The sequence below is a fragment of the Anas acuta genome, chromosome 2, assembly GCF_963932015.1.
Source record: "Anas acuta chromosome 2, bAnaAcu1.1, whole genome shotgun sequence".
NCBI lineage: Eukaryota > Metazoa > Chordata > Aves > Anseriformes > Anatidae > Anas > Anas acuta.
The window spans coordinates 138,607,536-138,634,950 of NC_088980.1; the positions used below are offsets into that span (position 1 = coordinate 138,607,536).

A 27,415-nucleotide genomic window follows, 5' to 3' on the forward strand; every position below is an offset into this window, starting at 1 on the left:
GGACTCGCTCAAGCACCTCCATGTCCTTCTTGTAGCGAGGGGCCCAAAACTGAACACAGTACTTGAGGTGCGGCCTCACCAGAGCCGAGTACAGGGGGACGATCACTTCCCTAGCCCTGCTGGCCACACTGCTTCTTATGCAAGCCAGGATGCTGTTGGCCTTCTTGGCCACCTGAGCACACTGCTGGTTCATATTCAGCCAACTATGAACCAATACTTATGAAGCAAAGAACATAAATTGAAAGCATGTATGACTTTTTCTCAAGAACATGGCAGTTTCTGTCCTTCCTCTTAAAGTATAAATACTGATACATATAAATCATCTGCCTTTCTTTTTTCTTCATTAGTTTTTTAACTATTGCTCATTTCAGTTTAAGCCTTACCATGGGCTGTTAAGTTGGAGAATCTCCATGAGTGCAAAAAACACTTCCACAAGGTATTATTTTAAAAGCATATTCTTTTAATGATTTATAATAAAGAACAATCTTCTCTATTGCTCTGATAGCCAGTAAAAATGAAAATATTAAGTATGCAGTACAGTCAACTTGGGTAAGTGCAGCAACAGAGTAAGTAGACATTAACCAATATGAAGCATCAGAGGTAAAATCAAAAAGATTAAATTTGACATAAGAGCCACATTTAATTTCTTCCAGCCTCTATGGTTCTGTTGAATCACATGCACTTTAAGTACCTTCCTGGACTGCACTAACATCTGCTTGTCTTGGAAGACAGATTTTGCCAAATCTAGCTATGTTATGGGAAAATGTTTGCCCACAATGCTTTGCAAGGAGGGAGTTGTATTCTTGTAATATTCTTACTAATTAATCCCACAGGCCTTGCTCCTGGGCTAACTATTGTGAGCCCAGCAATGTGATGAGGCTAGCAAGGAAGGTCACAAGCAATGATGTGAGAGCAGGGGCAAAGTGTGTATGTGTGCAGGCATGTGGATATCCTCCTGAAAGAAAGGTGAGGAGTGAAAAGATGTACTAAACATTGAAATAGTGGCAAGAAAGGAAAGGGGCATAGTTCTTTTGCACCTATGGCTCTTCCAAGTTACAGGCTACTTTTTAAATTATATCTAGTCTGACTGCTTGGACAACATCCCAAAATCTATGAACTTCTTTTAGAAAATCATTCACATGTGACTTATTTTGATTGTGTACATTTGGAAAAATAAATCATTCTTGAAGAAGTTGGGAAACCTACTTTTATCTGGAGATTTGTTGTCCATTAATAAAATGAATTAATAGTGGTCAAATCCTGTGGGCTTCATGCTTGTATCAACTTCAGTGATGGCAATGTCTGAGCTAAGCCAGTTACGTGATTTTATGTGCGTATATATATTTGCATGAGCATACACACACGTGCTCATGTACACACACATTTTCTTGTAACCCTCCCTTCAAACCATTTCCTCAAAGAAAAAGGGAAAAACAGTTTTAATTTCACAAAACTGACCAGGGGAGATAATGAAGTACTTTCAAAACTCTTTATGTGTGGAAGCCCTGGAGGCAAACCCCAGAGCTTTCATACTTTTAGCAATTACTTCAAAAAAAAAAAAAAAAAAAAAGAGTTTCCTCAATTATGAAGTACACTAATGCAGACTGCACAGACTCAATTTCACAAAGTGTATTGGAAAGGCAGCATTCACATAATTAATGAGAAAATGCTGCATGTGTTCAGAAATTCTGTTAATTGATTAAATGAGTCTATGTCTAAATCTGATTATAATCACATTGTGGCAGTACAATTGAGTGAGTGTGTCTAAGGTATAGGGACTCTCTCTTTCACTCTTGGGTACATGTATGCATCCTACTTCCTACTTCTCCCAGAGCCCCAAATTATAAGAAGAGGATAAAAATTAGCCCAATAGAAAAGGTAGCAAACTTCTCTAATGAAAGCTGTATAGCTTGATAACAATTACGTGAATGATTCTTCTTTGTTTAGTGTCTCAGTTCCCGTTTAATCCATCAGTTGCACTGGTAGAATGCAGCGTGGTTTATAGCAAACCTCGGTTTGATGCTTGCTGTGGTTAACAAGTGCTGGTTAGTTTTCCTGTGGTGTCGTCATAAAACACAAAACCTGCCATGTGCTTGTCATTTTTTTAAAGAAGGCCACAGTGTTCCCTAAGGGTTGTGAGAGAAGTTCATCCCATTGAACTGGTCAGCAAGATATCATTAGCTCGTTGTGTACATGAAATCCAGGGGTTAGAGCACCAAGCGTCACAAGCCAGTTTCTTTACCTCCTTGAGCTGATCAGAGGATCAGAGTATCAAGGAAGGATTAGCACTGACTTGGGATTTGTGTGATTGGTTAATTTATTGCGGCGATGGCAGGCCTTTCATCTATGGCAACATTTAATCAGCACGGCCATGGAGGCTATTACGGGTTAGCTCTTTTCTCAAGTCAGCCAGGGCTGCACCATCAGCCCTATCACAATTCCCCTGAAATTTCCAAATTATCTGGAACAGGCTTTAGCCTCACAGTAATAAAAATTAGAAGAGATTCCTGATAGCACTGGTGGAAAAGGCTTTCACTTGCACAGGGCAAATTATAAATAGTATGAACGTGCACTTTAAAAAAAAAAATTCTCCACCTCTTAAGAGATGTGCAGGACTTATCACCCCTGCTCTGATCCAAATCCTCGTGGTTGAAAATTTATATTAGATTTTATCAGTGAGGCCTAAGTCTAGAAAAATCAATGAAGGTTATCTTTTATGTTGCAGGAACTTGTGGAAATATTGATTTTCATTTTATAGTGAATTTGGAGCATGAGTTGGTAATCACTGCTGAGCTGACTACAATGTTTGCCTACTGTATCTTTTACTGAGTTTTGCTCAAGTATTTAAGATAGTATATTCCTGTTGATTTTAGCATGTAGTTTGAAGTCAAATGTTTCTTAATAGAAGTTTGTGCATCTCTTGTTATATAATGTAATCCTTCAGTGTAGTAGTGATTAGCTAATGTCTGTTGAATGATTTCTGAATTTAATAGTGTTCAGAGTGAGAAAGGGAGATTTTAGGACTCCCTTCATATATCTTGCTTCTCCTTTTTTCCTACCAGTCACTAAAACACTAAATGAAATATAAACTATAATAGAATGTAATGAAAAATAAGATGAAGGATGCTAAAAGATAAAATAATCATGTATAAAAGGAGTTAGGAATCTGAATAACTGCTAGTATAAATTATAGTTATTCAATCTATTAAGCATTAAATCTTTCAGAACTAATGAAAGCTAGAAAAACTTCTGTTGATAAAAGATACCAAGGACACAGTTTATTAAATGAGTCTAGATCCTTCATCTTGGCTTCTGAAAGTGCTGTAACTAAGTAAAACAGTGATTCAGAGAGTGATTTTAGAGCTGTTCTCATCTAATGCCCTTACTCACTCTCTGGTTTTTATTTGTATAGAGTGTATCCACTTTCAATGTTATTTCTATTGGTAGTGTATCCACGCAACTGATTTTAAAATGGATGAATTCTTCAAAAAGTCATTTAAATATTCAAATAAATCTGTTCCTGCCAAATTTATGTAATTCTTTTGTTTATATTTTAGGTAACATATATGTGATTTAGTTCTTTCAGAACTGATATTGGAAAAGGAACTCTGTATGTCTCCTTCACAGGACCTAATTCTTAGCTAATTCTTAGGGAAGTAAAATGAAGTTTTGTGACTTTCATAAGATAAAGCCTATCTGAGCTCAGAGCTTACAATAGATAAAAACTCTCAGATAACTACAAACAATTAAAGTAATTACTATTAAAAATAACAAGAAAAAAAAATATAGCTGCTTTTAAATAAAGATAGATTTTGGAGTATGGACTCTGCTTGTTCCTTCCTTCCCAGAACCTCTGGGCAGGACCTAAGTAGAGAAGGCACACTGGTAGCAAGTACTTTGCCTGGGAGACTCATTCACCTTTCCAGCTTCTGAAATAAAGATTTAAACCTAGAATTCTATAGGGATGTAGAAATACATTTTTTTGGAAGTACCAGCACAAGGAGATATTGTTCCTCTGGGAGAGAAATAGTGAAGCTATTTGCAAAGCATATGTCCTCAAAGGCACTTGAAGAACATGGTGCTGCAGGTGTCTCTGAACATAATCTTTAAATACATGGTCATTCTTAATTGCAGCAAGTTTACAGGAAAAAGTGTATGAATGTGGCTTCTTGGATCTCCTCAAGTGCTGCTGATTGGAGCACGTGCAGCATGATGCAGGAGAATGTACAAGGATGCACTTACAAGGATGCCTAGATATAAAAAAATATTAGGTACTAGAATTAGCAGTTTGTTTCTGCATATATTTACATGATACCATCATCCTTCACTGAGTTAATTACACTTGTTTTACGTGGTTCTATCCATTTTCCTCTGATCATAGTCCATTCATTTATTATATGGAAATGCTGGTGATTTATAAATATGAGCAGTGGTAAGTGTGTTACTGATTTCAGTGTTAGCAAGAATGTGCCCATATTATGGTTTAGCCTGTGATGATTAAGTTGATTGGTATTCCTTTATCTGGAAATAATTTTCAGGAAAAAAGAAATGTAATGGATTGAATTCTTTATTCTCTGGCCATGGCATTTGTATGAGCTATGAATATCAGTGGTATATATAAAAGAAACTAAGGGAGGTTTTATCTGCTATAATGTTAACTTTTATAAGCTAAAATGAAATTGAGAAAGCTTTTTTTTTTTTTTTTTTTCCTGTAAGTAAATATTTACATCATTCAAAACCTGTATTCCTTAAGCTTTGCCCCAGTGAAACTCCTACTGATTTCTCTGTTATTTTGATCTGAAGTAATGCTGGAACAAACACTTCAAGGTTCAACCTTAAAGTGTAAGGGGAAAAAAAAAAATATATATATATATATATATATATATTTATTTATTTATTTATTTATATATATATAAATTCTTTTATCTTTCAATATGAAATTGAAGTAATAACATCATAAATTCTTTGACAGTGGAGAAAGTACAGAGGAAAGATGACCTGCAAAGACTGAGTTAAATTTTGTTATCTGAGCCACAGGTGCAATTCCTTTTGAAGTCAATAGGAATAGTGTCTTTGTTTCTGAGGGTAAATATGAACCGTTGTCTATTTACTTGCCTATTATGGAACTAAAGATGAGTCTGCATAACTGAACAGATACACCTAGACAGATTTGATTGTCTTTGTTAGTTTTTAGTCTTGAACCTGGCATTTACATGAAATTAAACTGAATGTTTTATTTAACGCATTTCATGCCAGTGCTGAATTTAAAGAAACAGTTAAAGACATAAGACATTTATCCAGAATTTGGAACATTTTGCAGTATTCTATATATTATTATCATTAATGGTAATAATCATGATATTATTATAATTATGATATCTTTATGATTATTCTGTCATTAATAATATAATTAGTGATAATTGGGTCTTTTTCCCAAAAGCAAGGCAATGTCATTTATTCTTAAAAATTTACCAAAATTGGGAAGACTATTTTTTTTCATTATTGAATACAGTATATATCTATGACATTTTCTTTGAACTACCCATAGATTCCAGCAGTGCACCTTTTTTATTTTTTAAATGATTCTTTCCTACTGCCATTAGTTATACATCAATGAGAGACTGCAAAGTGATTATGTAGAAAAATACAAAGTGCTGCTACTGTTAAAAATAAATCTTATTTAGCTGATTTTCCAGGTGGTAATTTCCAGGTTTAGTCCTTTGTTGTAACTTTGCCATAAGTTTTTGTTAGCTTGCTAGGGTTAAGGAAACATTTTAGTTTAAGGTGGTAGAAATGGTGGGTTGCAGGCAGATGGTGAGATCCTTTTGTGCTGGATTGCAATCTCCAGCCCAAAAAGATGACCTCACCATTATGAACTGTGTGTGCAGATAGATCTATTCTCTTCCTTTTGCATTTTTTAGACACCTTGTCATATGCAGTAAGTACCATGACTCTTTTTGTGCCTGGTTAAGAAGGGCAAACATCCCAACGAAGGATGCGCTTCTCTGCTGAACATATGGCAGAGTCTCCCCAAAGTTAGGATTTTACCCTGATTAGCCCTCCAAAAGACAAGTTCTTTTAACTGACCTTAACAAAAATACAAATAATACTTTCAAAATAATTATATACACCTATAGAGTATATATATATGTGTGTGTGTGTGTGTGTGTGTGTGTGTGTGTGTATAACTGATCCTGAGCTAGGATCAGTTTCTACCTTTGAGGAAGAAGTAGAGAATCTTCTAGTTAGTTGGTAAATAGGTGAGTTAGGTAAACACAATGACTCAAAGGTAATATTGAAACAGTCTGGGATGAGGGTAATAAAAAGTCCACAAAAACAATGTCAATGTGGTAACACTTCTTTTTATTATTATTATTAATCTTATTTGGAATAATACAGTGGAAAACTAGGATTGTTATACATTCCTGGAGTAACTGAAGAATTGTTTATATGTGTAGTATGTTGACTAGCCAGTACATAATCTAGATTATTTTGGATATATTCCTGGGAAATAAGCCAACACTGATAAATAGGCTCGATGTTTGGAAAGCCTCTAGGAAGAATCTAGCTGTTGTAATACTATTAAATACGAAAATTAACTCTAGAAAACGTAGTGCATTTGTCTTCATATAAAAAAAAAAAAAAAAAATAGTGTAAAAGGTAAATTACAAAGAATTCATTATATGAGATTACTTAGAGAAAAATGGGAACTATTTCAGAAGCTGGAAAATATGATTGGAGGAATTAATTCAAGTCTTTCTCCTTGTAAACTTTTTCTTATGTATACGTATTCCAGCAATAACCTTACATGTGTTATACACTGCACTTATCCTGATCCAAAAATCCCAAATTATTTGGAGGCATTATATGAACTTTAAGAGATTTTGATTAGACCAGATGTGGGTTTTTTTCGGCTGGTGCGGAAAGTCTGTCTTTCAGATTGTGTACATTGAAAATAAGGTCTGTGAGCTTCAGAGCATTTAAAAAACATACATGTTTATTAAGAAAAGAAAAGAAAAAAAAAAGCTAGGTTGTTCAATTAAATGGGTTCAATTTTCTGTAAATAAGAATAACACATCATAGATTTGCAACTGTGCACTGACATGCACATATACAATAAATATTCCTTTTTCCTTTTTCAACCAATTCATTTTTCAAAATTTGAACAAATTCTAGGTAAACTTACAGATTTTATTTGGTGTTTCCTTTTAGTAAAATTGAGTATTATAGTATTGATATTTCACTAATTTCTCAAGAGAGATAGTTTGGTAATTCTTCTATTTTAATTGTAAATGGTACCTTTAATCTAATGTACTGGAAGTTTAATAAAGTTAATAGTCAATTTAACACAGACACCATTTCAAAAAGATCTTATGATAATTTGCACACTACTTCAGTCACTTCAAGTTATATGTGCTCAGTTACATGTACATTTTGATTTCATAAAAAAAAATATGTTATTTATTAAGTTGTTCAAGTTACATTTATGTTATTCAGTTCTCAAAAAAATGTCCAAGCAATGACCTTTTAACTTTATCTATGATGAATTAACTGAAGTGAATGCTATAAAATATCAGTTGAGTATTTCTTGTTCAGGAACTATCAATTGACATAGTGCATATTTGTTTTAAATGACATAACTTGGAGTGCCACAGAGTCTAATTTGGCCTAGTACTGAAGGGTCTCTCTTATTTACATGGTAAGCATGAAGTAAAATAATCAATAACATCTACAAGGGGAGGTGCCCTGCTAGACCTTCTCTTCAGAAACAGAGAAGGACTGGTGGGAGATGTGGTGGTTGGAAACTGTCCTGGGCAGAGTGACCATGAAATGGTAGAGTTCTCCATTCTTGGAGAAGCCAGGAAGGGGACCAGTAAAACTACTGTAATGGACTTCTGGAGGTCTGACTTTGAACTGTTCAGGACACTTGTTGGTAGAGTCCCTTGGGAGGTGGTTCTGAAGGGCAGAGGAATCCAGGAAGGCTGGGCGCTCCTCAAGAAGGAAATCTTAATGGCGCAGGAGCGGTCTGTCTCCACGTTCCCAAAGATGAGCCAGTGTGGAAGAAGACCGGCCTGGCTGAACAGAGAATTGTGGCTTGAGTTTAGCAGGAAAAAGAGTGTTTACAATCTTTGGAAAAGAGGGCAGGCCACTTGGGAGGACTATAAGGACGTTGCGAGGCAGTGCAAGGACAAAATTAGAAAGGCCAATGCTCATCTGGAGCTCTATCTGGTGACTGCCATCAAAGACAACAAAAAATGTTTTTACAAATACATTAATGCAAAACGGAGGACTAAGGAGAATCTCCAGCCTTTACTGAATGTGGGGGGGAACTTAGTTACGAAAGATGAGGAAAAGGCGGAGGTGCTTAATGCCTTCTTTGCCTCAGTCTTTAGAGGCAAAACCAGTTGCTCTCTGGATACCCAGTACCCTCAACTGGGGGAAGGGGATGAGGAGCAGAATGAGGCCCTCACTATCCATGAGGAAATGGCTGGCGACCTGCTACGGCACTTGGATGTGCGCAAGTCGATGGGGCCGGATGGGATCCCCCTGAGGATACTGAGAGAACTGGCGGAGGAGCTGGCCAAGCCGCTTACCATAATTTATCAACATTCCTGGCTATCGGGGGAGGTCCCAGTCGACTGGCAGCTAGCAAACGTGATGCCCATCTACAAGAAGGGCTGGAGGGCAGACCTGGGAAACTATAGGCCTGTCAGTTTGACCTCAGTGCCAGGGAAGCTCATGGAGCAGATTATCTTGAGTGTCATCACGCGTCACTTACAGGGCAACCAGGTGATCAGGCCCAGTCAGCATGGGTTTATGAAAGGCAGGTCCTGCTTGATGAACCTGATCTCCTTCTATGACAAAGTGACGTGCTGGGTGGATGAGGGAAAGGCTGTGGATGTGGTCTACCTTGACTTCAGCAAGGCTTTTGACACTGTCTCCCACAGCATTCTCCTCAAGAAACTGGCTGTTTGTGGCTTGGACTGGGGTACGCTTCATTGGGTTAAAAACTGGTTGGATAGCCGGGCCCAAAGAGTCGTGGTGAATGGAGTCAAGTCCAGCTGGAGGCCGGTCACTAGTGGCATTCCCCAGGGCTCAGTACTGGGGCCGGTCCTCTTTAATATCTTTATCGATGATCTGGATGAGGGGATCGAGTGCACCCTCAGTAAGTTTGCAGATGACACCAAGTTAGGTGCATGCATCAATCTACTTGAGGGTAGGAAGGCTCTGCAGGAGGATCTGGATAGGCTGCACCGATGGGCTGAGGTCAACTGCATGAAGTTCAACAAGGACAAGTGCCAGGGCCTGCAGCTGGGGCGCAACAACCCCAAGCAGAGCTACAGGCTGGGAGAGGAGTGGCTGAAAAGCTGCCAGGTAGAGAAGGACCTGGGAGTATTGGTGGATAGTCGGCAGAATATAAGCCAGCAGCGTGCTCAGGTGGCCAAGAAGGCCAACAGCATCCTGGCTCGCATAAGAAGCAGTGTGACCAGCATGGCTAGGGAGGTGATCGTCCCCCTGTACTCGGCTCTGGTGAGGCCGCACCTCGAGTACTGTGTTCAGTTTTGGGCCCCTCGCTACAAGAAGGACATGGAGGTGCTTGAGCGAGTCCAGAGAAGGGCGACGAAGCTGGTGAGGGGTCTGGAGAACAAGTCCTACGAGGAGTGGCTGAGGGAGCTGGGCTTGTTCAGCCTGGAGAAGAGGAGGCTCAGGGGCGACCTTATTGCTCTCTACAGGTACCTTAAAGAAGGCTGTAGTGAGGTGGGGGTTGGTCTATTCTCCCACATGCCTGGTGACAGGACGAGGGGGAATGGGCTAAAGTTGTGCCAGGGGAGTTTTAGGTTGGATGTTAGGAAGAACTTCTTTACTGAGAGGGTTGTGAGGCAGTGGAATGGGCTGCCCAGGGAAGTGGTGGAGTCACCATCCCTGGAGGTCTTTAAAAGACGTTTAGATGTAGAGCTTAGGGATATGGTTTAGTTGAGGACTTGTTAGTGTTAGGTCAGAGGTTGGATTCGATGATCTTGAGGTCTCTTCCAACCTAGACAATTCTGTAATTCTGTGATTTATGTCCATAAGCCAAGCCCTGCTTCCTTCAGTTTTAATACAAAAAAATTTCCACAGATGCAGTTGTTTTCAACAATAAACTGTAGAAGACTTTAAAAGTGCAGAGAAATTCATTTTCTCATGACAGTACCACATAGACGTTATCATGATAATGCCTAAAGTATTTAGGTAGTTAGATGTATAAATATGATGTAACATCATATCCTACTCTCCTACAAATTAGAAAATCAGTGTTCTCTTTGTCTGAATTTTCTTGCATTTAAGAGAGACTTCAAGTCAAATACCTGCCCATGAATTTTCAAGGCACTATGTTTAGCAGCTTGTTTTGTTAAAATCACTGGCAGAACTCTGCAGTACCTAAAAACCAGAAGTTTTAAGGAAGTGTTTTAAAAGTAGCCTCTTTATATTGCACTACAGAGAAATAATTCCTTTGAATAATACGTGGTATTTACAGTCAAGATATTTCACACCTAAAAGAAAAAAAGCAGTGGTATGATTTAGAATAAAGCACCCCATTCCTACTGTCAAGGTTTTAATCAAAATCAAAGGCCTTGTGGAGTAATCTAGGTATTTTCTCGTGTGTTTTATTAATTGTTTTTTGAACTGTAATCCCAGTAATGAGCTAGTAACAAAACTCAGCTGTACATGTGAAACTACCACCTATCACCATCCCTTCAGTCCCAAATAGGATAACCAGAGCATAACTACTGTGAAGCAATACAATTATGAATTTCTTGAGGGGGAAAAAGGAAAGATAAGTGTACGGAAGTCAGCTAACATTGATGCATGGTGGCTACGGCATGCAAAGGGTTAACAAGATTTTCATTTTAGATAGTTGCCGTAGTAACAATCAGAGAGCTCAGGCTGTATCTTTTCTATTTGTGGGGAATGTTTAGATTTACAGAGTAGCTCAGCTTATTATATATCTGCCTTGATTGCTGGATAAGGCTCGTTGATTAAAAACAGAATAAGATGCGCTTTTATAATACCCGGGAAAGCTGCTGTCCCCACCCCCGCCTTGTGTCCCTCTTTGTCCAGGATTCTCCCCACTCCACCAGCCCCAGCTCTTCATGTGGGTGGAGCTGTAAATCAAGTTTCACTTCAACTTTCAGTGAGCAGAGGCCGGTGTTGCCTGCATAGCATGCGGCACGAGTCACTGGTCCTGGCAGTAGTTTTCTACTTCTAGCAGAAAGAGGTTTTGCACTGCTTGGCCTTCAAGATATGCTGCATCCCATGCTGGATGTAAGTGTTGCTGCTTATGTTTGATGTCATGGCTTGTTCACATTCCACAGCTTAGAGAAAAAAACAAAGGCTGATGATGCACCTCAGCAGGGGAAGGAAGAGGACAGGTTTCCAAGTGTTCATCACTCTCAAAATCAGCAGGAGCTGCCAGAGGCTCCCAGACTCCACAGACATGGAGAGGCTTTGGATCCTTCTGCCTTAGAGATTTACAAAAACCACTTGGAGATGGTCCTGGGCACCCTGCTCTGGGTGTCCCTGCTTGAGCAGGGGTGGCACCAGGTGGCCTCCAGAGGGCCCTGCCAGCCTCAGACACTCTGATTCTGTGATGTGGCCACCTTCCTGAAATGTGTTAATGGGCTCTGAGCTTGTGAAAATCAGGCCAGTGCTCGTCATTCATTTACTTTGCTTAAAAACTGAGTTTACTTGTGAGGGACATGGTGGGGAACCGTGTGTGCAAGGCTGCAGTAACACTCCCGCGGGGCAGCTGCTAGGCAAGATGAAGGTACCGCGCTACAAACAGCCCCAGACCTCACCTGAGGGCCCTATCTCTGGAGAGCAGGAAAAAAACCCTGCTTGGTTTGTTTGCCAGGTTCAAGTCTGCCATGAACAGCTGCTGCCAATTAGTGCCAAGTGATATGTGGTAGTTGTTTGAAACAGAGAGGGTGGCTGGAGTACTGTAGCATTTTAATGCCAATTTCTGTGACAAGAATAAGAGAAATTCTGGTATAAAGTTTTATGAAGTCCTGTAGTTTGATAGCCAGGACTTCTCTGATTCTGCCAATTTCTAAAGCTTTTGCTGTTTCAGGGTTTGATTTTTCAGGCCACTGATGCTGCTTGTGTTGTTAGGCTGCTTTCTTGGCTGCATAGCACATGCACTGAAGAGGGGCTTTCTTTTCCTTTTATTGACTTCACTTGGATATTGAAGTACTAAAAACATTTGGAAACCTTTTTTTTTTTTTTTTTTATTTTTCCTTTGATCAGGTATATGAAAATTGATTTGGAAATTTTATTGGAAGAAGAAGGGATCTGATTTGATTTTCTTTGAAATGGTAAAGGAAAAATTACATTGTTGAATTAAAAATCATTATTTGTGACACTGCTCCAAACTAACAGTGGAACAGATCTCCAATTACTTAAATTCAGTCCACAACGCAATGGTACCCAGCTTGGTTCTTATCATATGCTATGAGTTTTTATTTCATAGGAGAAAACAAACAAACAAACAAAAAACTTGCCTCTTATGAACTGGGTGTAAATTTGTTACTCTTCTGGATGCTCCCTACTTTTGAAAGTTTGCCTATTTCCATTTGGGAACCTTTGCTTGGACTTAGGATCCTAAACAGAGACTTCAGCTTAGGAGAGGTCCCTTTAGAGAACTGAGCTGGTGTGGTTTGAGCAGCTGAAATTGTAGAATGGGGACTGGCATGAGTTCGACACCTATATTTTGTGACCATAAATGTACCCATCTATTCCGTTAATTTTTGCTGTATCTATACATGTAAGTGAAATGGATCCTTCAGTTCACTTTCAACAAGCTGAACAAGCTGCATCACCCTATATCAATACCCACATTTAAACTTGGGATACCAGTCTGTGTATATCCATCAGTCCCTGAAACAAATGTCAGTTCATAGTAATTTCTTGGTGCACAGAACTTCAAAAAATCGCCCCCCCCCCCCCCCCTTTCTTTTTTTTTAAACTGAGGAAAGCATCCTTTAAGTAAACTTGCCAAGCTGTCAGCTTCTTTGTCTATTGTTATTATTGTTATTTCGTCCAAGTGATAATTTACTTTTTTGAGTTCCTAAACTATGAAGAAACGGGAGGGGGGTGGGTTTTATTCATTGTTATTTTCAAGTTATAATCATAACACTAGGTCCCTGCCTTCCTTTTAGCCCTCCTTTTATGTGTAAATGTTTCATAAGTATACAAATTAATTCTCCAAGTAAAATATATTATTTTGGAACAGTTTTTACTTCTAGAAAGTCTTTTACCCTTACACCCAGCTCCATTGTCTTCAAAACCAAAAGCCTGAAAATAGCATTCCTACACTACTTCTTTGTTTCCAGATTTTAAGATCTATTATGCGTAGTGTAGTGCATAATCATAATTATGCATTCATGATGATGTTTGTACTGGCTTAACTCAGGAATAGTGTGAGAAAGCTAATCTCGAAGCTACAGGCTGTTTTCCTGCACTTTAGATTCTGATCTGAGCTGTTTGTTGAGTCTTGCTGGAACCAGAACCCCTCGTTCACCAGTTCTGCTGCTGGACTTTCCATCATTATCTCCTGTCCCAGTGAAGGACCTTCACCCATTCCTTTACAACTTCTTTTTTTTTAATGTAAACGTGCATTGTTGCAGCTCTTCGTCATGCTGCATATAATCAGTGCACTGAAGTAACTTAGATGAGAGCTTTCTATTAAACTATTTTCCTTATGAAATCTATATTGTTATATTTTTTTTTCCACTAATGATATTTAGGAAGAGAGTTTCAGTAGAATATTTATTTTTATTTTTATTTTTACATGAAAATATTACTTGTGTTTTACAAAATTTTAACCAGTTAAAGGAAACATTATAAACTTCTACCTTTGATAAACCAGGAAATAGAAACTGTACTCAGAAGTGAATAGATAATAATCCAAAATTGTAATTCTTTATAAACTTTTGCATCGATATTTATATGTGTTTAAGTTAATTCCTCTCCTTATTACCTGTAAACAAGAAAGCATTGAGTAGTACTGAAAATCACAGATGAAACCTTGTTCTAGTTTATTTTTACCATAAGCAGTCAAGAATCATTCATAATGCAGCAGTGTACCAAGCAGCAGCACACTCACAGATGATAATTTAAACTTTTTTTTTTTTTAATGGACAAAATAAGCTGATTTTAAAGGTATTCCTATAAAGATTGTCCTTGATTTTACATCAAGAAGATGATCCTTGATTTTATGTTATCCTGGGTGGGTGGTTCAGTTTCTTCCACTTACTATGGTACTCTCTGGGTAAAAAATATCCTTGTGACTGCTTAATAGTGTTGGAATTTTCTACATGAAGATGTAAGGAGGAATTAGGTTTTACCCCATAATTATATATGAAATCAGTGTTAAAATACAGTTGTAATCATATCATTTCATATCCCAAGGCCACACATTTGATACAGTACATTGGAAGGTCAGAATACTTAGCTGAGTATACACCCCTTGAGACTCAACAGATGTACAGATATGCGGCCTAATCCAAAAAACGCATTCATAAGTCTGGAAGATCAGAATTGAGCCTTAATTCTCTAAAGGACTACCGCAATGTTGTGTGGTCCTTTCATCCAAATTAGAATGATTCATTATGTCTAGTCCATTAGCACCACCGGGGATAGGTGTGGGCAATAAAATCTGCATTAGGATTTCTAAATATGTCAAGGATAATCTTAAAATGAGATAAACTGTGATGTTTTAACTGAACTAAAAATAATTAATCAAAGTCATACACATAGACTTCTGGTTGTTGAATCGTGCATTAAACATATCTTAAATGATTATGCTGTCTTAACAAATATAAAACCTAGTTTTGAAACTTGCGCACAGAACTGTATATTGGATTTACGTTGTTACTTAAACTAACATGTTTCCTGCTGGTAAAGATCTCTCTATATAAATACTTAATAAAAACGTACAGAAAAATATTTTCAAAATTGGGAAGAAAAGCACAGAATACTTTTTCTGTCTCCTATTTCTATTCCAAATTAATTAAGTAGGAATTTATGTAATATTTTGTCTGCATTCAGTGTGTGTAACACTGAAGCTCAAGTATTGTGTCACATATCATCAAGAGAATTACGTTATAATACCTAATCCATCGACTAAAATACCTTCGTATTAAACGAGTATTTTATAAAAGGCCTCAATATTCATTGGAAATATAATCCTAATAGAGCTACACTGGATTATTTATTAAACATATTGTATGGGTATATATGGAGAATATTTTATTTTCTATCTTTCTAGTTTTGGAAAAAAAAAAAAGAAATTAAGCAATATTATCTTTTACCGCTGCTAAAGCACTTATTCACTTTCCATGGTAAGAACATTAACTTTTCTAAAGTGAAATATACAACCTCTGTTTTCAGTTACAGACAAAGTAATAATAAAATATAATAAGCAGAATCTATAACTAATAACTAATTTACAGTAACATGTAATGGAGAGTTTATAGAGGGCTTCTGCATATCTCTTTAGTTTTGTATTTTTGTGGTTTCCTCAGATAAAAATAAATTCTTATATATATGAAATTTAAACTTCTGGAAATGATGGTTTAAATAATACATTCTAGTATAAAAACATAAAAGTACAAAAGATAAAAACTGTTGACTGTACATCCCAAAATTTAATATCTCAGCCCATCCAGTTTAAGTTAGATGTTTGCAAATGTGCTGCTAAACCTTACTGAGTGGAGTACTCATCTTTTAAATGCTAGAGATGTTTAACAAAAGTTAAAGGATTCATGCTCAAGCAAATTCACTTGAAAAACATTTACTGGCAAATGGTCTCATTGCTAGAAACAAAGACCTAATTCTGAGTGTAGGCAATAATTTACAACATGGAAGTTAACCCAGTAGGAAGAATGTAGTGATAATTCAGGGTGAAAGTGTGCAAGCAGCATTGCATTATATCTTGTCTAAAGATAAGTTATATGTAGTCTGATTTCATCTGTACAGGTGCATGTCATCTGTGAAATAGTATTAGCAAAAGTATTCGACTTCAAAGTAAAACGGAAAGGTTCAACACCCATGGCAGTACCGGAGCACTAAGACACAATTGCATGTACATGCTACCCACTGGTATCAACTCACCAGAACTCAGATAATTTGTTTAGCACTTCACTATGTTTCAGAAGATCCATCCTTGTTAATTATATTAATGATAATCACAGCATCAACTAAGAATGTAGTTTCCTGCTGCAAGTAGGTATAACTATAACCATACAGTGTATATACTGCTTTCCCAAAGAATCAAAAGAACAAAACAGAGAGTGATAGGGGAAATACAACCAAAAAGTCATTGGAGGAGTGATAGCAAAGTACGTTGCCATCCTTCCAGTGGTCTTTGGGAAAAAGAAGAGTTGTCTAGACATAGTTAGATGGGTATATATGAAATGGAGGAAAGACAAAGGTAGGAGGACAGGGCAGGAGAGGAGCAGCTGTGAAGCCAGGGTGAAGAGACTATTTAGAATGGAAGGGCCAGATTATAAAGCACATCAGCTTGGGCAGTAAGAGAGGGGGAAGCTCAATAAGTGAGTGTTCAGAGAGTTTCTGTCTTTCGCATTCCTGTTCCTTGGTTGTCACATCCTCCAGGACCAAATGACAGGCCATAGAGGGAATCTCCTGAACACTCATCTGGGACCTGTTGTCCAAGATTTGTGGTTCAAGCTACAGATTAAGTATTTTAAACTTTCATAGTTCTGGGGAAGACTTTGAATATACATTCCAAAAGTATCCCAGATATTTATATATATATTTTTTTACATTAAATTTGTATTTAAAATATATATATATATTACTTTATTTTGCTCAATTTATAAGTTTGAGTGACAGACAGATCTCTGGTCTGCAGCATTTTACACTCATAAACTTTTTACATGAATCTCCATTATTCTTCCATTAATACCTGTCTGAATTTAGGAGAGTGGAACATCACTCTATATTTGATATGCTAAGTATAAGGGTTAGTGTTTTATGAGTAGACCCTGAATATCCTGATCCTGGCTGGCCATGTTAGGCTTCTCAAAATGCAGGAAGAGGGAAGTGAAGTATGAATGTACTCTCATAAGTCTCCACTGAAGCCTTGGCACATGGCATGTTTGAGGAGAACCACTGCTGGGACTGAGGGAACGAACAGCCTCCATGCACAGCTCCAGGAAGCTGTGCTTCTACAGCCCTGGATCTGCAGAATGCAAGGATGGCTTGAAATTATATTTCCAGCCCTCCAAAAGCTTCTAATTCAGTGCTGAGCTTTGCAATTAGAATACTATAAAAATATCACAACAATACCATTATTTATCTTCAGATTATATAGAACAAGCTAAGGTTGCTTTTTTGATGGCCATTATTTTATACCTAAATTATGGTGAGATTAGATTTGCTTTTTTTTTTTTTTTTTTTACATTTGAAAAAGATGCATTCCAGATAGGTAACAAAATGATCTCAATATTTATCATTCATTTAGCTTGCATTAAGGACATTTTTCACCAGGCATGCTTGATATTAATAAATAATTTGGAAACATATCGAAGTCATGACAAGTGTTGGAAAATATTAATAGACCTAGGGTTTATCTTTTTTGTTTGAATATTTTCTTTGCTCTGTGTGAGTTTTTGTGGATGGATGTATGGTGAAATGTATGTTCAGCTTTGTCACTTGACAAGTGATGATCTCTTGGGGTAAACACCAGGGCTTCTCAGTTGCAGGGAATCCCAGCTGTCTTTTGGGATTCCATCTGTGTGTACATTTCTTTTTCTTTCTTTTTTTCTGATTTTTTTTCTGGAGTCTTTGTTATGTTTAGTTTTATTTTTGTCTGTTTGTTTGTTTGTGTTTGAACCATTTAAAGGCTTTGTTTTTTTCTGCAGACTCTTCAGATATTACCAACTATCTTTCTTCTACTATCACCACAAAAAATAAAGCTGAAAAAATAAAGAGACTGCCTGTTCAGATAAGAGAAATCCCCAAATAAATAGCCAAATGTAAAATGTAATATATAGACCAAGAGTGATGCAAGCTGTTTCACAACCTGCTGGTCTGCAGATGCAGTACTGCTGTGTTAACTTCCAGTGCTACATAACAAGAATCTAGAGTCCTGGGTAGAAAAAGGCATAAGGACTTTGTCATGCCTGCCTTGTCCAAGATCCTGGAAAGTCACATTGACTCCTCCTTTTCTCCGTCACTAGTTTCATGGCCCATCACAGGCAACAATTTGTTCATCTTCCTTTGTCCAGTTAGCATGGCAGAACACCAGGTACATCTGTGCAGGTAAACAGGCGCATGTACTCTTCATCTATCTGTAAACACGGGATGATACTCGAACAGTCCTCAGAAACAAGGGATCCTGTAAAGTTGTGAAGTAGTAACTAAAACAGTCATAAAATTTCTCTTGCATTTAGGATCTCACTGACAGACATAGTAGCGTGGGAGGGTGTTGTGAAAACTAAAATTCCAGTGTAATTTTACAATTCCAGGTTAGGTGGAAACTGAAATTTCTTTGCCTTAATTGGTGATGTTTATCATTGGCATGGAACCATGACACTGAAATCCTCCCCACATCTCAAATCTCATGTGAATAGAGAGGAGTTGCCTTCACATGTCTAGCAGAGAAAGCTGGGGCACCATGGAGTGCTGTCATAGGCCTTGACTGGCAGCCCTTGAGATAAATATTATTCTAAGACTGAATCCTTGTTGGAAAAAGAGAAGAGCTTCAGGGAAGCTGCAGGAATAGAAACTGAAAGATGGTCCAGCTAACTGCACACATTTGTGGACCTAGCTCCACAAAAATGTGACTAAGTCTGTTTGTCCACTGGATTGTTTGGATGTCTTTGTCTTGTGATGGCCTTGTCTAATGTTTTTTTAACCAATTGTGTTGAAGAAATACATGAAGAGAGTCAATGTAAGTTTGAGGTGATATAGTGGAGTTAGCACCCTTCTTGTTATTCAAAGACGTCTTGGAACAAATATTAATTAATTAGGGATAGTTTGAGACCTATGAAAATCTCTTCTGTTACTCACTCCAGAATGACCTCTTAGAAGACCTTCCCAACTGCACTGATTTGATGAGCTTATAAAGTTTTGCTGTATTGAGTGTGGTGACCACCAAAGGTCAATTTAACCTCTTGAGAGGGGATGTTCTGCAAATTCAGCATGTCAGAAGATATGTCAACCCTGTGATGATCAAACTGAATTTAAAATGAATTTCAAAGAAACCTCCCTGTGTGTATTAACTGGTGTTTTTGTATCGCAGACACATATATGAAGTCACCTGAGGTATATTTACAGCTCTCCTTCCAGTACAATCATTTTTTTAATTGGCTATTGAAAGTAAAACTGCACTGTGGGGCATTAGAATATTCTACAAGGTCATGAAGATATTTTGGTAATGTTTTATCATTTATGGGAATGCAGACTCTTTGGAAGTTTTACAAAATCTGTTTGTGGGAATCAGAAGAAATTAGAAGCAAAGCCCTTGAGTATCTTAAGTCTCCAGCAGTTTGTCTCTGTTTTGGGAAGAGTACTTCAAAGAGGTAGTTTTGTCATTTTAAAAGAAAAAATTAGGTGAAGATAGAAATGCAGTGATTTTTCAATGAACAGTCCATCTCCTTAAATAACATTAAACACTTTTTGGAAAGTTATGCCTGGGACAGGGTAGTTATGTCACAGAGACTCACTGAACATCAGCTTAGTACCTATTTCTTCCTCTGGCACAGCTTCTTAGGAAGCAGCTAGCAATGATAGGCATTTGACATCAGAATTTAAATGATTTCAAACAACTTGCTCATACCATATTTCCCTTCAATGTGGGGCATTCCTCGAGTTTTTGCCAGGCCACACACATCATATGTTAGAAACCTTTTCAGGGAAGACCCCATCTAAAGTTACCTTGTCAGCACTGATTCCTTTTAGCTAGAGTGCAAAACTATTTTCAGCCCTCTGTGATGGCTATTTTTATCTCCATTAACCTCTTGACTGAATATAAACATTTATTGAGGGTTGCCTCCCTTGTTTGTCCAGTTGCTTCAAAGGTTAGTAAAAAGCGGATGCCTGCCTGACCACTTTTATCCTCATTAGCTGATTCTAATTGTTCCCTGAGAAATCACAATTTTGACCCTGTTTGTCCTTGTCAAAGTTGTCTGGTTATGGCACGTATGAAGACATTAGCAGAAATTGCATTTTCAAGAGAAAATTATTCAAGTGTAGAGCATACATTTACCTAACACAGAGCAGTGAATGATATTGCAGCTTTATGATATGCCCCTGTTTCCAAAATTTGAGGTGCCTGTTGTATGGCCCCATGGACACCTGTGTTAGCAGATGATGTTCTGGTAAGCTTTGTAACAGTTTGCAGCAGTTCTTTTGGAGAGAGAAATACAATTTTGTTTTTTAAAGTCTTATTTTTTAAGCAGTTGTAATATTCTTGCTGCTTTGTCAAGAAAGCAAGAATATTGCAACTGCATTTTTTTAAGGTACCCTTCTTAAGATGGAGATGTTCATAATAGCACTGCAAAAAATATAGCATGAATTAGTTGAAGCTCTCCACCCTCCCAGTACCCACCCCTATTTTGGGAATGACCAACTAAATGTTACAGTAAAACAAATACTTATGAATTACAGGGTGATCTTCATAGTACTCTCAGAGAATATTAGCATACTTCAGTTCAAGTGGGATGGCGACTCACAAGTAGAGACCTGTCATGAAGAACATTTTGCCCTGCCAATTTTCAAGCCATGAAAGCCCTTTTTTACATGCCTCACTTGGTGGATATCAGTTGTGGTTGTAAGGTTGGAGCAAAGCACCTAGCAGGTCTCAATCAGGTGTCTCAAATAGACAGGTCCCAGGCATCACAGGTTGTAACCAGTGCCTTAAATCCCACAGACACTTAGTGCAGATTAAAAAGCACTGGTGTAATGTGCTCAAAGCACGATATCCTGCTTTACAAGCGGGTTGCTGCATTCTGCACCAGCTTCAGCTTTCAAATGGATTTAAAATGTAGCCTCAGGTATAGCGCATTGCAGTAGTCTAATCTTGAGGTGATAAAGGCATGACTGATTTAACCATAGCTTCTTGTTATCTTGGACTGGGGTCTTTTCATTTTAACCATTTTAGGGAAATGGCCTTTCCTGAATCAGCAAGCTTTCTTCAATTCTTACTATGTAATAAGCCACAAGAAGAGCAAGCCTTTGTTAGTGATGAACACCTCCTATGAACATACGAACCTCACAGGATGCCAGACCCCAAGAACTGCTGTGGTGATCCTGACTCATCTTACAGCTCACACAATACGCCTCTGAGCTACTTCAAAGAGAAACCATTGCCCATATCCCTTAGTGGAGCTGCCAAGCTTTACAAGCAGCCAGGGCCTTGTGAAGTTTTGCTTTCATATTAGAAGTTTATTTACATATCTATACAGCTTGGAAGCAGAGCTATGGGAGAGTGGGAAATTCTTTTGAGGTGTCCACTGGCTCTTCTGGACTAGTGAAGCTGTGAGATGAAACACCCCGTTTCTCCTCCAGCCTATCTGTGGTGCCTAGTGACCATTCACAGCTTCTGGACTGATTATAAGCTTTACTGCCAAGCTGACCTGGAAGCTAATTTAGTGATCTCCTTGTAGTTCTTTAAGTTCCAAAAAACCCTGTAAACAGGGGACAGCAAAGTGGACATGCATCCTGAGTGCTGGTGCTCACTCTACCTTCTTCACATCAGAATGGATGAGACACCAGCCTGGGCTCATCATGTTGTCTATAAGAAAATGGGGCAGTGATCTGGTCCCTTCCCTTCCCTTCCCTTCCCTTCCCTTCCCTTCCCTTCCCTTCCCTTCCCTTCCCTTCCCTTCCCTTCCCTTCCCTTCCCTTCCCTTCCCTTCCCTTCCCTTCCCTTCCCTTCCCTTCCCTTCCCTTCCCTTCCCTTCCCTTCCCTTCCCTTCCCTTCCCTTCCCTTCCCTTCCCTTCCCTTCCCTTCCCTTCCCTTCCCTTCCCTTCCCTTCCCTTCCCTTCCCTTCCCTTCCCTTCCCTTCCCTTCCCTTCCCTTCCCTCCAACTTAAAAAATAAACTTGTTTGAATGTCTGAATAATTTATGGCATATTTTGGAAAGTCTACTGCCTGGATAGTATTGCACTATTGGTTGATTGCACTTGGAATTACCAGAGACTGAGAGCACATACAAGCACAAAAGCCATGTTAAAGACTTGACTGAAATGGCAAGTGGAGAAATTTAGCCTGTGGTGGGAACATGCCCTGGCTCTCCTCTTCCTTATTGCTATGCAGTCATGGTTGCTCTTGCGGTTGTACTAAAGCTTGTATTTAATGTAGGCATGATTCTCAGATCTGTGAAGAATAGTTACTCCTCCTTGTTTCAATGGCAGCCTTATGCTGTTTTGGTGTAAATGACACTACAATCTAGGCTTCTCTATACTAGGATACCAAAATGATATTTTGATTACCTTTCATTTTATTTCTTGTATTTCTTTTTCAGTTCATGCCTCATTCTTATCATTTATTTTCTGAGCAGCCCATATGTAAATAATTTGCACTGATTTCATAATTGGCAATCTCAGGCTTCTTGATAGTTTATATATGAACTTAAGAACAGTGGAAAAAAAAAAAAAGAAAAAAAAAAAAGAAAAAAAAAAGGCTTCTTACCCAACCAATTAGAACAGAGTTTTAAATCCAGATTCCAAACGTATGTGGTAGATAGGGATGACTCTGGTAATACTGCACACATGCAAACACACTTTCTGCAGCTTCGAGTATGAAAGGCAATTGAGACATAACATAGTCTCTGTTTTCAGCATTTTTACAGTAGATAGTTCTGTTGGTACTAGCTTTTACCTTTTTTACTAATTTAATTCTCCTTTCATATTTGTTTCTTCCCAAACTTCTGAAAGATTGAGAATGTCATGTAGTTTATATAGAAGTATGACTTATGCAAAAACATCAGTATGAAAAATGAAAAATATGAATGCAAATTAAACAATAGATACTACATTTGATAAAACAGCATTAGTGAAGAAACAGATCAAAAATCAACTGAAAAATATGAGAAACTGTGACTTTCAATACTTTCTTTCATCATCTTTTCAAAAATATCAACATATAGTATTATATTAAATATATTATTATATAAGATCATGAAGTTAACCTTATGTAATATTATGAATTTTATCTTATGTAAGTGAAAAGTTTAAATTATGTCTTATTTTCATGGGAATATAGCATGTTATGTGGTAGCACGTATACTTCGCTGCATCTACAATTGTGTGATTCTGTGATTTCTAGAATAGTCACAGATGATATATATGGCTGATGCATCTGGAATGTGAAAATATGCTTTCATTTATCTTAAAAATGTTAACTCATTTACTCATACAGCATATCACCAATAGAATCTAGCCAACTGGAATTATTGATGGAATGAAGAATAATCAAATCTCTTTTAAAAAGCTGGAAAGTCTTAGAGAGGATTATATCCTGGATTAAAATATATAAAATAAAAATAAATAAATAAATAAAATAAATAAATAGATAAATAAATAAGTAAGTAGAAGTTTTGTGGTGATTGTTGTACTTTATTTTGTGGTTTTATGTTTGATACAGAGAAAAAGAACTGTGAATGCTGAATGTCTAAGTGGCATTTCAGCGCCACTTACTGAAGAAAAAATTCAGGATCAGACACAGCTTTTTTTGCCATTTGATTAGCAAAAGGAGCTACGTGTAAAGAAGTTTGAGCTCTTTGCCTTGTCTCCTCAAATACAAAAGTCTCTAATTACGGTATCTAAAATATACACAGGAGATGGTTTCGATAAATGTGCATCTCCTTGCCTGTAAGCCTTCCAGGTGCAATGGATGTTATACTTCTGTGTGTTTGAATTTGTTAATACAATTAATTTTACAGTCTTTTTGGAGACAAAGTGTACTGAGTCATTAGCATTATTATTATTATTTTAGAGTTACTAAAATCACACATCAACAACTCACAAAAGGGGAAAAATTCCATTATCCATTCAGAACTATTTCCTATGATAATACAGATGTTACCCAGGACAGATCTTTGAAATGGATACTGATTCTTTAAATTCTTTCCTGTCTGTTTCAGGAAATAGTGAGATCCTGCTGATAATGAAGTACAATGTGTCTAAAGTTCACTTCTAAACAGTTGGTTCTTTGCTGTGAAAGTCATCTGCATTCCCTTTATAATTCACAGCCACCAGAGATCTGCTTAATCTTGGAGATCTGATCCAATATCATTCAGAAAAATCCTTGATAACAGTTTCACCATTCAATCAATGAAAGAACCAAAGCCTACTGCTTGTGTCTTCTTAAAAAAAAAAAATAAAAAAAAATCCTGAGGCAGGGGAATGGGGAATAAGACCTTGGCTTATGGGTTTGGAGATTTTGTTGTTGGCAAATAAAATGATTATTACTATTATTATTCAAGTTCTTAATCAAGGCAAGCAAATGGCATCTGTTTGTTATCATCCTTTCTACAGAAGACAAAGGCTTCAGTCCCTATGGTACTGACTGCTGGCCCCAAGTGGTTGCTGGATGTGACTTGGCAAGGAGTAGAAGACAACAAAAACAACTGCATTGTGTACAGCAAAGGTAAACACAAGCTGATTTTTGCTCTACTTTCTTGTGCTGGGTATTGATGCAAAAATATACCTGTTGCATAACACGACAATGGACTATTTTGTTTTCCTTTAAGTGGAATAGTTTTCATTCTGTTTTTGCTACCATGTTCTTGTTATGCTTTTTTTTTTTTTTAATTGATTTTTTTTCTTTCTTTTCTTTTAATGGTATAAAAACACCACATGGTGTCTGTACTGTAGTAACTGTTTTATAAACACAGAAGGATGTCAGCTGATGTGACTTACTACACATTTCCCTCTGAGAACTAGAGCCTCTTGGCAAACCTCAGTAAAATCTATACACTTTAAATAGGTGAATGCAATAACATTTTATAGGACATAGCAGATAGCATTTCTCCATGTTACATTACATTATAGATTCCTAACTGAAATTATCCTTTATAAGGAGAATTTGAACTTGATTGGTCTATGATAAAACTTCATGTCAGCAGGGTAATAGAAGATAACTAGACCTAGATTTCAGGGTTGTAACCTCTGACATTCCAGCCCATGTATGACGATGCTCCACTGTAATGCATTGGCTAAGGGGAATGCATATCATTTCTGTCTTATGCTAGTTGTCTGTTTATGTGAGATTTGCTCAAGTCAGTATGAGTTCTTACAAGGCCTTCAAGACATGCTTCGTCTAACCTACCACATCTAAAAGCTACTTTGGTTCAAGAGACTTTTGTCTTTACTCAGAGTCTTGAGTTCAGTCCATTGTGTGAGGGACTACGCACCACACTGTTTGGTCAGTCACTGTGAAAGCTTTGTAAAATGCAGTTATGATATCATTTCAGTATGTTAAAAATAACACTTGAATGAATGCACAGAACAAGAATAACTTATTTAGTATAGCTGTTTTTGGCATTCCTGCTGAAGATCAGGTTGCAAAACTATGACTTTCCTTCCTTGTATTTCAATCACCAATCTCAGCACTTTGTGAATACTTCAGAACATGCACTGTTCTTGTTTAATTTCTTTTAGGTTTTATTTCTAACCAAACAGACCTACTGAGATCAAAGATTTGTTTGCTGAGGCAACCTAGTGACCATTTCAGCGTACAAGCATCCAGGCAAATAAGCACCCATATCAATATATTAACATACAAAACACTAATCATAACATCAAAGACTCCTAAAAACTTACTAGAAACAATTACAACTTGTTCCTATAATCATTGCAATTTATACACTTATAAGAGGATTGCTTTTAGACTGCCACAAGCCTTTGAAAGTTGAAACGCTGAAAACAGGGAATTTGCATGTTAAAAATGAGTTGCACACCAGGGTCTTATAAATTCTCTCTATTATAATTACAGAATGCCAACACATTCATTCTGCAACCTGAAACACCTGCAGTACTAGAGAACTGGGCTCATATCTAAAAAGGGTTGAGCTGCCCTTCCTTCTGATTGCTGCCCAAGTGAAAGAAGTTGCAAAGTGCTCTAATACAGGGAAGCTTTTCTCCTGAATACTGAACTGCAATTTGCTATTCATAGTAATAAATGTGGTTCACAGGCAAACTTTTCTGCAACAACTTTTTAGTGTAATGGGAAATTATTTTCACTCCAAATTCCACAAATTCCCATAGGATGATGTCTTATTAAGTATTATATTCTTTCTGTAATTATAATATTGAGCACATATATGCCAGTAAGACTTTTCATCTTCAAAGTACCTTACAAACACTAACTAATTCATTAGACAGTTTCAGTGCCGTGTGATTGATTTATTTTTTTTTTAAATAAACACTTTCTGCAGTTCAGTACAATCTAAAATAAATAAATAAATAAATACATAAATAAATACATAAATGTTCTTTTCAATCAAATGTGCTGGGTTTTGCCTCACTGAAATGCTTGTTGTTTTAGTACTGGCTTATCAAGGTATTGTGAGACAGTCATACAGTGTTCAAGGTAAATTCTGTGACAACTTGATTCACACAATGCAGATGCCTATTAAAACTATAGATGAGGCTAAATATGCACCCTAATTTATAAATGGATGTTTAAACCCTTCAGTTTGACTAAACTTATATGGGAAATAAGTTGTCCCTTCACTGAGTTCTGTTCATCTCTTTTCACTTGGAGCTGGCTGTTCTGTTCACCTACCCTTGCCTTGAGCCCTGCTGGGATTTTTGTACTACACAGATTAATTGGCCTGGATCACAAAACAATGTTGAGTAGAAGACGGTAAAATAAATAAATACAATAATGTTTCTTCCTTCAATTTGTATCTCATCATTCCAGATTACATTGCATTGATTTGTGTTAGCTTTCTGTCTCCTACAATGCCATTACTTGTAATGAAACAGTGTCAGCTGGCATGAAGTTGTAATTTGATGTTATTATGTTGTTGTATGTGTATAATTTTCACAGAATCACAGATTTGTAGTGGTTGGAAGGGACCTCCAGAGATCATCAGGACCAGCCCCCCTGCCAAAGCAGGTTCCCTAGAGCAGGTTGCCCAGGTAGGCGTCCAGACGGGCCTTGAATATCTCCAGAGAAGGAGACTCCACAACCTCCCTGGGCAGCCTGTCCCAGTGCTCTATCACTGGGAAGTTCTTTCGCGTGTTGGTGCAGAACTTCTGGTGCTCCATCTTGTGACCACTGCTCTTGTCCTGTCCCCGCTAACCACTGAAAAGAGGTTGGCCAAATCCCTTTGTCTTCCACACTTAAGATATTGGTAAAAACTGTTAAGATCCCCTCTCAGTCTTCTCTTCTCAAGGAT

The 27,415-nt window shown here is 37.5% G+C and overlaps 1 protein-coding gene across 4 annotated transcripts in view; it reads left to right on the forward strand.

Moving 5' to 3' along the window:
* The window catches only part of ZFPM2 (zinc finger protein, FOG family member 2), a 318,344-nt gene that overhangs the window by 184,646 nt on the left and 106,283 nt on the right, over positions 1 to 27,415 (forward strand). For all 4 annotated transcript variants that reach the window (XM_068672479.1, XM_068672481.1, XM_068672480.1 and 1 more), the window contains one exon: positions 24,546 to 24,657. In XM_068672479.1, coding sequence (XP_068528580.1) covers positions 24,546 to 24,657 — 112 coding nt within the window. The remainder of the gene's footprint in view (positions 1 to 24,545; positions 24,658 to 27,415) is intronic.